Source organism: Canis lupus, chromosome 5, assembly GCF_048164855.1.
Source record: "Canis lupus baileyi chromosome 5, mCanLup2.hap1, whole genome shotgun sequence".
In the NCBI taxonomy this organism is placed as follows: Eukaryota; Metazoa; Chordata; class Mammalia; order Carnivora; family Canidae; genus Canis; species Canis lupus.
The window spans coordinates 14,988,341-15,004,280 of NC_132842.1; the positions used below are offsets into that span (position 1 = coordinate 14,988,341).

General features: G+C 35.3%; 1 protein-coding gene across 1 annotated transcript in view; it reads right to left on the minus strand.

The window, feature by feature from the left end:
- Positions 1 to 10,966: 10,966 nt before the first annotated feature.
- Positions 10,967 to 15,940, minus strand: part of MTPAP (mitochondrial poly(A) polymerase) — a 29,008-nt gene continuing 24,034 nt past the window's right edge. Inside the window, exons 7-9 of the mRNA XM_072825556.1 lie at positions 13,540 to 13,632; positions 13,373 to 13,446; positions 10,967 to 11,734 (exon numbers count right to left, since the gene is read on the minus strand). Coding sequence (XP_072681657.1) covers positions 11,372 to 11,734; positions 13,373 to 13,446; positions 13,540 to 13,632 — 530 coding nt within the window. The 3' untranslated portion in view covers positions 10,967 to 11,371. The remainder of the gene's footprint in view (positions 11,735 to 13,372; positions 13,447 to 13,539; positions 13,633 to 15,940) is intronic.

Genomic DNA, 15,940 nt, shown 5'->3' on the forward strand with positions numbered 1-15,940 from the left:
CAATTTCCTTAACTCTACCAACCCTTATATGGAGTTCTAAAATTCTATTATATTTCAATTTTTAAGATTTTGAGTGTTTATATGTATATGTACCATTCTGTTCTTTTATGGATGCATACATTCACTTGTTTCTAAAGCATGTCAGGGAAAGTTTCTATCTTTGTGGTGTCCTTCCTCCTGGATATGAGTATGTTATATAAATCACTATTTGGGTTTCTACCATGTAAGAAGCATTTCTCAGGTACCTTGTGTATTATTTTCCTATTGCTAAACAAATGACCACAAATTTACTGGCTTAAAACAGCATACGATTGTGGAGGCCAGAAGTCCTAAAACCAGGGTGTCAGCAGGGTTGCATTCCTTCAGCCTCCCCTCTAGAAGAAAATCTGTTTCCTTGTCTTTTCCAGCTTCTAGATGATACTTACACTCCTTGGCTCACAGTCCCATCCTCCATCTTCAGAGTCGGCAGTGTATCATCTTATCATCTTCAAATATCTCTGACTGCATCATCACATCTTCTTCCCTCCCTCTGGCCCTTCTAATAAGTGAGGATATTGGGTCAACCTTGTGATTATATTGGGCCCACCAAGATAATCCAGAATAATCTTCCTATCTCAAGACCTTTAATTTAACCACATCAGCAAGTCCCTTTACCATGTAAAGGAGATTAAAATGTAGACACAGTTGGCAACATTAATTGGCCTATCACATACAGTGACCTCTGTTTACTGATGAGTTCACCTATTCAATCTTCATCCTTTCACTGCTGATCCTGAATATATTTACAAAATAAGATAATCATCTTTCATGAAAAAAGAAAATTTTCCCAAATGTATTCTTTTTCTCTTACTAAGTAACAAATTACCACCTATTTAGCTGTTTAAGACAATGTATTTATTTTCTCACAGTTTCTGTGACTCTGGGGTCAGAGACTGATTTCACCCTTCTGCCCCGGGTCTGAGAAGGCTCAGTAAAATCAAGATGTTGGCCAGGATGTAATCTCACCTGAGGCTTGGGGGTCCTCTTAGTTTATTCACTTATTATCTCAGTCTCTTCTTGTTTGGACCTGAGGTCCCTGGATTTCCTGCTGGTTGCTGGCAGGGACAGCTTTCAGCTCTCAGAAGTCATTCTTAAGCCCTAGCCACGTGGCCTCCCATAACACAGCAGCTTACTTCTGCAGAGCCAGCAGGATTCACTCTCTAGGTGACTTATATGATCTTAGACATATAATCACAGGAATGCTGTAACCATTGCCTTTGGCATTTAATGCAACCCCACCACAAGAACGACTATTACATTCTATTCACAGGTCTGATCACACTCAGGACATGGGGTTATATAGGGTATATACTCCAAGGGGGTGGGAATCCAGGGAGCCACAACAGAATTCTGCCTACAACACCATGTATTAATTCTCAATCTTTCTTTTAGAAAAAGTAGTTTGAAGATTTAAATGGAAGCTGAGCTCATAAAGTTTTCTTGGTACTATTTTTATATCTTAATACACTTAAAACCATGGGCTAAGATGTGTGTGTGGTGGGGGTCGGGAGGGAGAAAGTAATTTACCGATTACCACATACATGCTGGGTACCATGCTAGACTCCTTTACTTTATATAGTTAACTTCCTATCTGAGAAAAGAACAGCAGTTGAAGCACAGAAAAAAAACCACTAAAAAAGCATGTAGTCAAATCAATTATTATCATGTTCTTAAGGCTTTTAAGTACAGAGAAGAAAATTAGACAATGATAGTCACTGTCATTAAGTTGAAAGGCTAAAACTAGTACTTCCAAATTTTCCTAAATGAGTGACTGAGCATGCTTTTGATGGTTTTGGAACACAAATACTCCACATTTCCCAGCGTAATGAACTTTTTTTAAAAGCAAAACAGATTTTAGTTGCACAGAATTTAAAACAGACTGTAGCTTATGTAACTGAATTTAATGGCCTAAAATATCTTCTCCTAAATCATGCTGGACAGATTTTATTAATCTATGAATAAAATTTACTCCAGGATGGCACTGCACATATTTAATCATAGTCAAATCTTTCTTCATCTAGAAGATCAAATACAGCTAATATTGCTTGGAAAATAAAAACTACAAAGGACTTCAGAATTAAGAATCATTTTAAACCACATCTAAATTCAAATATTGCTTAACCCGACTTTTATCCTGAAGCATCAAGGGGAAGTTTGAAGTATTGTCTTTGTTCAGAGCAATCAAGATAAAAACATCAAATAATTTCAGTTTTCAAAATGGTTTTATTAAATATTTAAAGACCTGAATGAAAATCTCTAGCAATAGTAATATTAGAATATATGTAGCAAAACATAAACACAAGTTAAAAACCAGCTCAAAATAATAATAGCTATTTTTAATTCCTAAGTTCTCTGTTACGTACACAAACATAGGCAGAGCTAAAAAACAAATATGAAATGGCCAAACATCAGAGAAATAACCGACTCATAATAATATAGAAAATCTAAATTATTTCACTGATGTAAAAATGCATGAAATGTTTGCATTCATGAATATCATGATAATAACATATGCTTGAAGTTCAAAGGAAAATTTCTTCTTATAAAATCATAAAAATTCTAAGAAGCATTTTAGCCAAAAATGCCTCATTCCTGGTCTCAACCCAGAGAAATATTTTGGAAAACTGGAAGAAAAACTGTATTTCATTGTTGTCTGAGGTGTCTCAAAATGGTTGGAAAAAGCAGATATTTTCCCCATTCCTATTTGGGTATTTTGCACACATTCACACATGGCATAAATTTAAACTTTGAACTGGCACGTACAAAAATCCTGTATGAGGAAATCACAGCCCAGAAATAATCACAGTCCATAAATAAAAGAAATTTCTGATCTCTGAAACAGAGCACAAAACATTTGCAGTGCCCTGTTTCCTTGGTGGTGAATTAGGCATTCACTGCAGCCAGGTGCTCACACTGTTACCCAAAGCCCATCTCAACACATGTCGGTAAGGGAAATAGCATCTCAAACTCCTTACAAGGAAGCAAATGAAATGAATAGTATATACCATTTCTATAGGGTTAAAAATACACACACACACGCACACACGCATCTGTGTGGAATCACAAAGAACTCAACGGTTCCCACTAATGGCAGACTAGGTAATAAACACCAACTCTGAACACTAGAAAATGTGGGCAAAACCAAGGGCAGTTACTTGAAAGCATCCAAATGCCAACAAGGCAGTGAAAACTTAGAGGACACAGGTATACCCAGCATCTGGGACTGCTATTCCCATAGAAACACCTGCTGATGAGGCAAGTGGAGCAGAGCTTTCAAAACACTCATAGGAAAGGAGACAAAGCCCTGAAGTTCAGGGCTTACCAAAGAGAAAGGACCTTGGCAAAGGCTTCTGACTTTGGATGGGGACACACTCTGAGAGTCAAGAGTAACTAAATCAGGAATTGAATCCAACTTCAAAATCTCAAGCCCTTTCTTAAGGTGATTTATGATCCTAAGTACCCCTACCTGCCTTCTGAAAGCAAAACTGAATCAATTCTGAAGGAAGACTGACACCATCCTCCCCAAAATAATCTCTGCTCTCTCTCATAGACAATGTCAATTGGGCAAAGTTAACAACCAGGTGTACTAGGAGAGAACTCAACATCATGAAAAACAGAGAGAACTACAGGGGAGCAGATATCTAGTGATTACACACAGACTTTAAAGTGACTGTTTAATGTAAGAAAATCAGATAAGACAGAATTTTGTCAGAAAATTAGAAAAAAAATTTTCAAAGTATCAAGTGGAAATTCTAAAACTGGAAAAAAAAACTACTAAAGATGATAATTCAGCAAATCGGTTTAAGAAACTAAACACAGCTTAAGGGAAAAAAAATTAGGGCAGCCCCAGTGGCGCAGCAGTTTAGCACTGCTTGCAGCCTGGGGAATGATCCTGGAGATCCGGGATCGAGTCCCACGTCGGGCTCCCTGCATGGAGCCTGCTTCTCTGCTTCTTCCTCTGCCTTTGTCTCTGCCTCTCTCTGAATGAATAAATTAAAAAAAAAAAAAAAAAAAAAAGAGTGCTTTAAAAAAAAAAATTAGTAAACTAACAGAGTTTCAGAAATGAAGATGGGGAAAAGGTCAGAAAATACAACAAAATATGGTTGAAATTTTTCTAAAACAGATAAAAATTCTTTTTAGGTTATTAGTTAACGCTGAACAACTCCATAGCACATAATCATATGTGCTGACATAATCCACACAATCCACAATGTGGGAAACTCCTTAAGACAACCTATTATCTTCAATAAATTGCAAGGAAGAAGGGAGATGAAACAGAAACCTAAAGATTAAAGAGACTTCAGAACCAGCCCAACCATAATATGTGCACAGTAACTGGATCCTGACTCAAACAAATGCACTTGGAAAAAAAAAACAAAACTGTGAGATCTGTAAGACAACTTGAACACCAATCGGATGTGATGACATTAAAGAATCATTATTTTTCCTTGTCTCATTAAGATTTAATAATGGTTTATGATTGTTAGAAAAAGTATCCTTTGGAGATACATATTTACAGATGAAATATTAGGATGACTGAAATTCACTTAATACAAAAGGGGCAAGTAATAGGGTTGTAAATTAAACACAATCTGTCAAGTTAAGTGTTGAAACAAGTGATAGATTGATGCAAATTCATTATACTTTTCAGTTTACTTTATTCAAATTCTCCATAATCAAGTTTTATATATTTATTGGTACACTTGATCTTTACTATTTCCATGTACATTTTAGTTGCTTCTGTGATCGTCTTTGTTTTTGCCTATTACTTATAGATTTGTAGATCTTTATTAGAAAAATTAGCCCTTGTTCATTAGTTGCCAGAATTCTTCATTTTGTTTATAGTTGTTTTGTGGCATAGCTTTCCATTTTAAAGTAGTCAAGCTTATCAATATATTCTTTTATCAATGCATGTCATACTTGAAAAGACAGGCTTCCCTACTTCACATTTATAATGTTCATTCACAATTTATTTTAGTACTTTATGATTACACTTTTCCTCCTCCGCATTTAAATTCCAACTCCTCTGGAACTTAAATTCCCATTCATCTGGAATTTATAAGAGAATGAGATCAAACTTTTTTTTTTTAATAGCTATCAGCTGTCCCAACACAAATTATCAAATAATCCATGTTTCTATTGATTTGAAATGCTGCACTTAGCTTACTGAATTCCTACATATATCCTGAATCTATTTCTGGGCTGTTTCATTGATTTGTTTATCACAAACCAATAGCATTCTGTTTCACTTTTGTATTGTATGTTAAGGTTATTTACCAAGCTAAAAAATTTCTCCTAGCTACTCTTGTATGATTATTCTTCAAGACAGACTTCTGATGACTTTCACATTTAAAAATCCTTATAGGATTTTAATTCACTGCACTATTATTAATTGATAAATACATGTGAGTAAAACTGTTACCCTTATACTAAGTCTTTCTATTCAAGAACAAAAATCATTTTTCCTGCAATTCAAACCTCTCATATCACTTAGTAAGCAGTGTGTCTTGATTTATGGTGTCTGGTACATAGTAAACATGGTTACTGAATGAATGACTCTATCAAACTGTATCTGGGGATTAAGTGTCATTATTAGAGAAATCTGAAAACTTCAAGAGATCAGTGGAGCTTATAAACAGAATACCTTTCAGATATTACAGAAAAAAATCCTAACTAATTAAAATCTTTAATCAGTATCTTCTTCATATACCTGTACAAAAGTTTCATGGATATTCAGAATGACCTTAACGTCTGCATAATTCCAAGGTTATTTTTCGAATTACAATAAACAAACACACATACGTAATTTCATATTCACTTACCATAATATGTACTCTTAAATCGACTCATTTGAACATTAATGGTTTAAATCAGTAGATAGAAGAGGGAAATCGCTAGGTTAAAAAACAAGCTAATGGGAATGCCCGGGTGGCTCAGCAGTTCAGTGTCTGACTTCGACTCAGCATGATCCTGGAGTCTTGGGATTGAGTCCCACATTGGGCTCCCTACATGGAGCCTGCTTCTTCCTCTGCCTATGTCTCTGCCTCTCTCTCTCTCTCTGTCTCTCATGAATAAATAAATAAAATCTTAAAAAAAAAAAAAGCTAATGGATTATTGCATTAAATTAGGAGACAGATAATCATGAATTAAGCTAATGGCAACAGAAAAAGATTAACCCAACAAAGGGGAAAAACCAGAGTCTAAAAGGATCCCAGCATTTGATCTGTGGTGGCAGAGAATAATGGCACTAACCACAGACATAGGCAAATTATGAGGTTAGTCAAGTTTAAGGAAGAAGATAATTTTAACAACGCAGGCAGGCTCAGTTGGAGGTGAGGAGCAATATTTAGGACACAAAGTCCAGTGCATAAAAGAAATTGAAGTACCAGAGGGTGAGACTAAGACAGTGATTTGAGTCATATGCCAGGAAGGGAGGATGAGGTTGTGGAAATCAATATTGTTCATCTGAAGCCATCTTACCAGTTAACAAAATATAAATGAAGTGCCAGTGCTCGTTATTCTAAGTGTAGTTACTTTAAAAAAAAAAAAAAAAAAAAAGGCAAATGATGGGGCACCTGGGTGGCTGGCTCAGCTGGTTAGCATCTGCCTTCACTCAGGTCATGCTCTTGGGGTCTTGGGATAGAGTCCCGCACTGGGCTCCTGGCTCAGCTGGGAAACAGTGAATGAGTCAAATATAAAAATATGCAAAAGGTGTTATGGTTCTCGCTTTACAAATTTAATTACATAAAGTTAAAGGAAACCAGTCAATATTGATAACTGAATTTTATAACCAGTAATGCCAAGAAATCAAGCAGGAAAACGCCAAAGAAGTTTACTGTTGGGTCTATTAGAGAATGGGAGAGCGTGCAATGTGAAGGGGCATTATCACATAAATTGTTAACAACCCTTTCTAAATCACCTAAATTAATGAAGAATAACAAGGTGAAGCCTGTGCGAGTTTTATATTGATATGTGTACTTACAGAATTACAATACAAAGTTTAGATGGAATAAAAAACAAAAAACAGGCTTTGAATTTCAAATTCCATCTCATGACATCAGCCAGGTTCATAACCTACCTTTTAGTGTTAATCTTTGGGAGAGAGAACATGTCAATATGCTATTTTACAGCACTCTCCAAGTCCATGTGTAAACTCAGTCAAGATTAATTAAAACTCTAATCACTAAGCTGCATGAATCTAAGCCAAATACCAGTAATCTTGTAACAGGAAAAGCTTAGAAAAATGTAAGAATTTCATTCTACCTAACAATTTAATGAGTTAAAGAATTTTGGTAATTCAGAACATAATACAGACCTGATTTGTAATCTCTTCATTAATTTGAGCCATTTTATTTGACAGCATCCATCACAGTAAGTTTTTAACATGCCATAATTCAAAATAAGCTCAGAAAAAATAACCATCTATAACTTATAATTTTACTAATCCTGCTTTGGCCTTTCCAAATTAGGTATTTTACCATGCTTTATTGTCTTCATAGCATAACATTCACTATTCAAGTTGAATCTTTCCAATAGCTTCTTTTAAAATGTTTCAGCACTACATGCTAATAGCTTCAAAACTTTACCACAGGGGGAGGAAATTAAGTTGAAATGCATTTACCTAAGAGTAGACAGAAAAAGTGTGTGTGTAATGCCTTTAATCTAGCTTTGACTCCACTAAGTTTTTAAGACAGTGGGTGGGATACACATACCACAGATAACATACAAATAGTCTATTTTTAAATAATTTGTGGTGATTTTATACATCCTGTATTATATATATTACAGATTAAAAATTCTATCTAAAATAGACTTTTCTGGGAGTTGCTCCCTGGGAATTCCAGAAGAACATTGTAATGTTTATATTCTTTGGGATATGTATCCACAAGTAACTGAACTCTGCATGAAACCAAAATAAGCCTTTCAAGTATTTAAAATAAATTTTCCAACATCATTCCAAGGTGAAAAGTAATTTTTGGTTATGCTTTCATTCCAAGTATATATTACAAAGAATTTTTCATTAATAAGGCTTTTATATGAAATTGTGTGTCATGACCTGATATTTCCTGATGATAACTTTAAACTACTTAAACCTTATTTCCTTATTAATATAAATATTAAGAAAGACTCCTCTGAGGTATATGAGAGTCAGCTTTATGGAAAATTTAACAGCCAAATTTTATCTAACTTAATGAGATCCATGGAACTAAAAATTTGCAGAACAGAAGCAGTGATCTAAAACTACTTGGTATGAACAGATGAATTGTCTAAAAGCACTGCCTTAATTTTTATTATTCTCTTGCAATACAATTCCTCAATAGCTTACCACTGAAAATACACTCAACTTCCTTCACTTGCTATTGGCACTCCTTCACTATCTCACTTAACCTTAACTCTTCTGAGAACCACAGAAAAAACTACAGCCCAACCCATCCAAACTGCCAGTTCTCCAATTACACTTCCCTCTTCCCGAATCTTTCTCAGGCTGTCCTATTTTTCAGAACGGTAAGCCCTGTGCCCCTCTCTCAGTCTACCTATCCTTTCCAGATCTACCTATGCTATTCATCAATAAAGCTTTCTCCTACCATCTCATGCAAATGACTTATTCATGTCTATGGCATTGTGAATGTTGCACTCCCACTATGTTTCCTAAAGGGAGTGAATGGAGACCGGCTAACAGCCACTCATCAACTGAATGCCCAACTCTTGAAAAGTGGAGAGATGCTATGTGGACAAGTTGTGCTGCTTGGCTGCTCTTCCTGCTGGCTTTGCTGCAGATGTTCCCTGTGTTGGTTTAAACTGCACATGCAAATGTTAACTTTTCCCTATAATGGCACCAACAGGCTGTAAGGAACTGTTAGAACTGTACTATAAATGCCAAGGAATTTCTAGGAACATGACGTAACTTGAAACCATCCAATTCTGTTCTTACCTGACTACAGCCCCTGAGCAAAAGGAAGAGGCATATAGTAAATGACAGCAGGTAGCCCTACTTTGAATATTTTCTCTTCTCTATGATGACTAGAGGTTTGTGAATGAGAAAGATTATAGACTTTTTCCTAGAATGTCTCTGACCAATTCTCCAGTTTCCTGAGGATGGGTGGTAGTAACTCCAGAATTATACCAGTGGGCCATAAAATCCAGAACGATGTAGATGTAGAAGTGAAATCGATCCGATCTAGGTAGGCTCATATTCAAACTGTTTTTACAGACTGAGCAAAACTCATTGAAAGCTAATGAATGGAAGCTTAGTAACAAACAGCTAGAAAAGAAACACCTTGAACAAAACCTTTTTCCGGACCTTATTGCTGTAATCAGTTTTAAGAAAGAACTGGCAAGGTCAAGTAAAGGCAGATTATCCCTAAAATATAATAAAAACTAAACTACCCTTTAAAAATTTGGGAGGTGATACAAAGAACTTAAGGGAAAACATTAAATTTGTTTGTAGTCTATGTTCAGTTGACTAGAACTAAAATTTTGGATTAAAAAACCTTTATAGATTAAAATTCATCACATAATTTAATCTCAGCCTGAAAAGTAACACAAACCTACAGCGTCCAAGTTGTTCTATAGATTACGAAAGAAAGAAAGAAAGAAAGAAAGAAAGAAAGAAAGAAAGAAAGAAAGAAAAAGAAAGAATACCAACACTTATTTTATGTGCCTAAATGATCATTTTAGACTTAACACCAACCTAAAAAAGAAAACATTCGATCAAATATCTGGGAACAGAAAATCACTTCACTTAGAAACTCTAAAGTAATTATGCTTTTTAAATCTCTTTTTAATTCTTAGTATAGGTTTCTATCCCAACAGAATAAACCTAATTAAAGAACAAATGAAAAAAGGCTTTTAAAAGAACTGTATAAAGGAACGCTGTATATGTACGAAAGAACACAGACACCTGTTTGTTGGTTTCAGATGTGAAATCCAAACAGCAGAGCCACATGAGCACAGCACTCACTGCTTCATAACAATTCTACTAGTGAGTCCCCCAAAATATCCCAAGCAGAGCTCATTATGATTTCTGACCTAAAATTTAGATGGAAACTATTTTGAAAACCAGTATAAACTCTAAATCTGAATTCTGAGTAGCAAGAATTCTTATATACCACAAAAACTAAAAAGTAATAGCTAAAGTAACACATATCATATGCCAGACTCTTGACCTAGCACTTTCCTATGCAGCTCACATAATCCTCACAACAATCGGTGAAGCAGGCATTAGGATCAGGCCCCCTTTTACAAAGAACACAATGGGCGCCTGGAGAGGCTGAGTAATTTGCCAGGAAGCCAGTCTGGCTCAAGACCCCAGTTTTTTTTTTTTTTTTTTTTTTTTTTTAAATGGGATATGCTTTTATTTTTATTTTTTTTTTAATTTTTTATTTATTTATGATAGTCACAGAGAGAGAGAGAGAGAGAGAGGCAGAGACACAGGCAGAGGGAGAAGCAGGCTCCATGCACCGGGAGCCCGACGTGGGATTCGATCCTGGGTCTCCAGGATCGCGCCCTGGGCCAAAGGCAGGCGCCAAACCGCTGCACCACCCAGGGATCCCAAGACCCCAGTTTTTAAGCACTCCTCTATTGGCTTCTAAAACCGAAAGTTACTCCACAGGGAATGTATGGAAATTATATTTCAATATGAATCTGTTTCAAACAGAAAGAAAGTTTCAAAAGATAAGAAAAAGGATATTGGGAATATCATATAGTAGAAACAGGGTTTTATTTTTGAAAACAGAGAAAGTACCTATTATTCTAGAATACAATGTATCAATATTTTTATATACCTGGGGTAAAATACCTAGAATGTAGTGAATCAAGTATCTGCATTAATACCTTTTAAAAACATGAACATCTTTGGGACTCTGTTTTAATTTATATGTGAATAAGAATACTTTGCTTGCGGAATACAAAAATACATACTAAAGAGTACTAGCAAATTCTGAAGCTTTATTGTGTTCACTGACTACATATGTACATACCCAGAAGTCCTTTTAAATGATTTCCATCCAGTGCCTGATGTATATATCAACAATGGTTTGATTCTAAAACTGATTTTTACCACTTGCTTTGTATAGTTTATTTCAAGTACATTCCAATCCTCTTTCACTTATTCCTTGTGGCTGACGTTTTGAAGGGCCAGTGGATCTGAGGCTTATCAGACTGAAAACAGCCCAGAACCGCAGACCAGAAAGAGGCCCAAAGCGAAGATCATGAAAAGAGACATCAGATGAAAGTGGTTATGATATCTGTGAAAATTTCACACCAGTTCTTCCAGGCAGTCCAAAGAGCATGTTCTCAGAGAAAGCCAGTTCTTAAAGCAAAGGAGTAGCCATTATGCCTGAGTACTGACTGTTCTTTTCCCATTGGTATTTGTATCATTTTCTGGACTGCTACTTTTGATGGATTCCAGCAAATTTTTAATTCTTTCACTTGCAGGCTTCTTCCTTTTCTTCTTGGCAAGAGACACACTATTTACCACGGAAGGGAGCAGCAGGGCTGCCAACCCCCAGGGCTGATTACTTGATGGGGAAGGGCGATCTTTATCTTCCTGACTTAAAATCCAGGCACTTTCTCTGGCCAGATCTACAAATTTTTGTAGCTGGCTTTGACTTACATTTTTGCTGATGTTGAGAGAAGTTTCAAAAGGATTCTGAATGTGCAGTGGAGATGATTCAGGTTTGTTTTGTTCCCTTCCCTATATATTATTATAAGGAAGAAAAAATGTATATTAAATATATGAAAGACTCAGATAGAACAATCTGGTTTAATAAAATGTCAGAAACATGTAAAATCCCGGCATTAACTTTACAGAGTAAAGAATTGCTTTCCTAAGAGAACTGGGTATGTATGCATATTATAGGTCTGTGTGTATGTGTCTGTGTGTCTATGTACTTCTTTCTTTTTTTTTTTTTTTTACCACTATAGTTCTGTGATTATCCTCTAGAGAAAAATAAATCAGGATTATGAGCTATGGATGATGATGTTCAGATGAGAGGTATATAGACTAAATCAATCAATAGAAGTATTTTCAAAGTAACAGCTTTTACCTAGGAGGATAAAGCTGAGGAAGGGAAAAAAAATGAAAAAGAAAAATAGAAAATAAAATGAAGACAGACATATTTTTGAGCCTTGCCAAAAACATAATAGAAGCATACAAAATTAGAATCCTTAAATTAAATACAGTAATTAATGTTTCCCAAGAATAAAGTCGGAAAGGAAGAGAAGGAACAAAGGATAATTCATTATTCATTTTAAAACACTGAACGTTTCCTATTATATTCCTAAAATACCAAGTTATATAAGGCTCTGACAGGTAAGACCACATCTCACAGAGATTTAAAAAAAAGCTTAAGCTTTCATATGATTCATATGAATGGCAATGATGCATTGGCATACACAATCTTCTCCTCTTTCAAATGAGATCACATGTACTACTAAAATATTAAGAAAACAAATGGCCAAGATTCTCCAATGTGAGTAGCACCTCTATTCCCTAACTTCTCTCATGCCCTGCCCAGCAGGGGTCCTGTCTGTCCAACCATCTCTGTCACCTAGGGGTAAGGGTACAAAAAGGATAAAGAACTTCATATAATCAGCGACTTTTTTCTCATATGGAATCTAATTGCCATAGTAGCTTGCATTCCAGAGCCCTCCCCTCCTTCTCCCTTCCCCACACTTTTGTTGTTGTTGTTGTTAAACAAAATCTCCATGAGCAGGATAAGAAGCAGGAATGAACAAAGGAGATGTGAAGAAACAACAAAAAGAGTATCTGATTATGTGTCTTATGTAGCCAATCTTATAATGGTTGTAGCCAAGTACTCAAATGCTAAACAGAATAAATCTAAAGAGAGAGCTATCTCAAATATCCCCAGCTTCGGAACAGATTTTGCCTAAGGTTCTGCTCTGGGTTATCTTTTTTAGAAAAATGTCTATGATTCCAGCTATTCAGATGAACCAAGATCATAAATTCATTTGCTTGAGTAAATTTAGAGCTCAAATTGAGAGAATCACTAAAATCTATAGGGCTGTGTATCCTACTTCTTCTATGAACACAAAAGCAGTTTAAAAAGAACTGTATATAAAATTATGTTTTCTAGAAAGTTTTTCAGACTATAATACACATTTTAAAGGATATAGTATTAGACACTAAAAGAGCTGGCTTCCAAATAACTAGATGAATGATCTTATGGAACTCCTCCAGGCATCAATTTCTTTTAGTATCTATCACTGTGGAATTAAAATACACTAACACATTACAGTGCTTTGAAAATGAATTAAATACTAGTACAGCAGAATCAGATATTTAATCACCAAATATTAAAATATTATTTACCTGTCGAATATTTATGGAATTTTTATTGAAAGCGAAATTGCCAAAATACTCAAAAAATTCTTTGAGTAGTGATTCTGTAAGAAAATAAAACAAGGAAAATAAGAGGAAGGTCTGTTTCAATTAAAAACAAACAAAGAAAGAGGGGGAAAAAAATACAAAACACCTACCTAGTGTTTCTGTGTTTCCTGAAGGTTTAATTCTATTCAAATCACGAATAAATGTACAGTTGTGGCCTTCTATTATACATTTATCTTCTGCATCTTCAATAAACAGAAATGGAAAACATTTCACATTTCAAAGATAGTGCCTACTTAAGAAAAGGAATCTACAATTAAGTAAATCAAAGTTACAGATTAATGTGTTCTATTTTTTAGTCAGTGTTATATATATTTACAGTTATTAGGATTTAAAACTCCTTACAAAAAAGATTTAAGACTAATTACAGTACAGTGATATTAACATTACTTTTTTGGCATACTAAAATTGTCTATCAACAACGCAATGATTCTTAATCTATCTTGTGAGGTCATTAGTTTTTCAGTTATAAATGAAAATGTAGATAGTTTCCATCTTTTACCAACTCAAATCTCAGCACTATCTTAATAATATTTCATTTTCTCACCATTTCCATCCTTATCACCCCTTGGTGCATATTTTTTCAACAATTCATCTGTGACACAAACTGAATGTTCTAAGAGTTTTGAAGAACTTCTGATAATTTCTAAAGGCAACTAGAATTCACTACCACAAAATAAACAGCACACTGGGCTTAAGCATTCACCTTGTCTAAAAAAGTATTTGTATCTTCATAAGGAATCCTTCCCTTCATGATAAATATACAGCCAGCATGAAATTCCTTGCCCATTCTACCTTCCACTGTACAATAAGCAAATTCTCAGTCTTCAAAAATCTAACAGCCACCTCACCTTGAAAGCATCTCCTAATTCCAAGTTGGCCATCCTCCGTTAGTTATTCCATGTTCCATGAGCACTTATCTGACTGCATTTTGACTGTATACACGCTGCCTACTCTCCTACCTCAGGCTAGGATTACAAATGTCACTGTCCCCTTCACTACTCTCCCTCCACACACCCAGTCTAGCCACAACACATGTCTAGCTTACAGCAGGCACATAACCAGTAATCTGAATGATCAATATTTTGAATGCTATAATAATCCCCAACAGGGGGATTAAATATAGAAATTAGAAAGTGACAAATAAGGGTCTTTCAAATTTTTGTCTCTTTTTTTGTGGTTTTGGTATTTTTTATTAAGACTTGGGTTACTAATATAATTTCTTAAAAATCACTCTAGATCCTAACATATTAATTTTATTTTTTTTAAAGATTTATTGATTTATTGGAGGAGTGGAGAATGTAAGCAGGGTTAAGGGGTAAGGGGAGAGGGAGAGGAGAAGCAGAATCTATGCTAAGTGCAGAGCCCCATGTGGGGCTCGATCCCAAGACCTTGAGATCATGACCTGAGCTAAAACCAAGAGATGGATGCTTAATGAACTGAACCACCCAGGCACCCCACATATTAATTTTAATAGCAAATTTTATGTCCTCTATTATAGTACCCTGAAGAACTTATACACACACTTAGATTTTTTTTTTTCTTAAAAGATTTTATTTATTTATTTGAGAGAGAGAGAGAAAGAGAGAATGCTGAGCATGGAGTTTGATGCTGGGCTCGATCCCAGGATCCCAAGATCATGACCTGAGCCTAAGTCAGACTCTTAACTGACTGAGCCACCCAGGTGCTCCACACTTAGTTCTATTTTTCATAGGACCCAGACACATGTTTTACTCTTTCAAATTATCAAGTTATATTTCTTGTGACACAATGCCAGTCACATATATCGATGTTATTTTAACTACTGTGTCTTTGCAGGAATGTACTTCCAACTAAAGCATTACTACCATAGAAAAATGAGATCCATGTTAAAATATTTCTAGGAATGTACATTAATGAAAAACAGACTGTTTCTGTGACTGCTGCTCTTCACTAAAAGAGTTTTTAACAGAAAGTACTAAAACTTTAAGGAAAAAAAGTATCCTCTGAAGATAGGGCCATCTTTGTTTTTTTCAAAATCTCTAAGACATTCAAACCTAGCAGCTTGCCTGTCAGGTCTTTTCCCTCCTTTCCTCTCTCCCCCATTTGTTTTTAACATCCACAGTCCAATATACAGCCACCAGCCACATGTGGCTATTAAAATAAAAAACTCAGTTCCTCGACCACACTAATCATACTTCAAGTGCCTAACAGCCTCCACAAGAGACCAGTGCTTACCTTATGTACAACATGGATATAGAACACTTCTATCATCATAGAAAGTTCTACTGGATAGTGCTACAACAGAAAAATGATTCTCAACCTATTCAGACATATGAAACCCGATCACTATTAGTTTAAACCTGCAGTACTTTTTTTCCTAAAGGTATTATAGGAAACAATGTCAAAACTTTTAAGTAAATACAAACTCGCAGTCGTGAGGAAAAGAGCCAGGTAATAAGCACCTTAACTATCTCATATTAGGAGCTTGATGACAGATTCCTTCACTTTCAC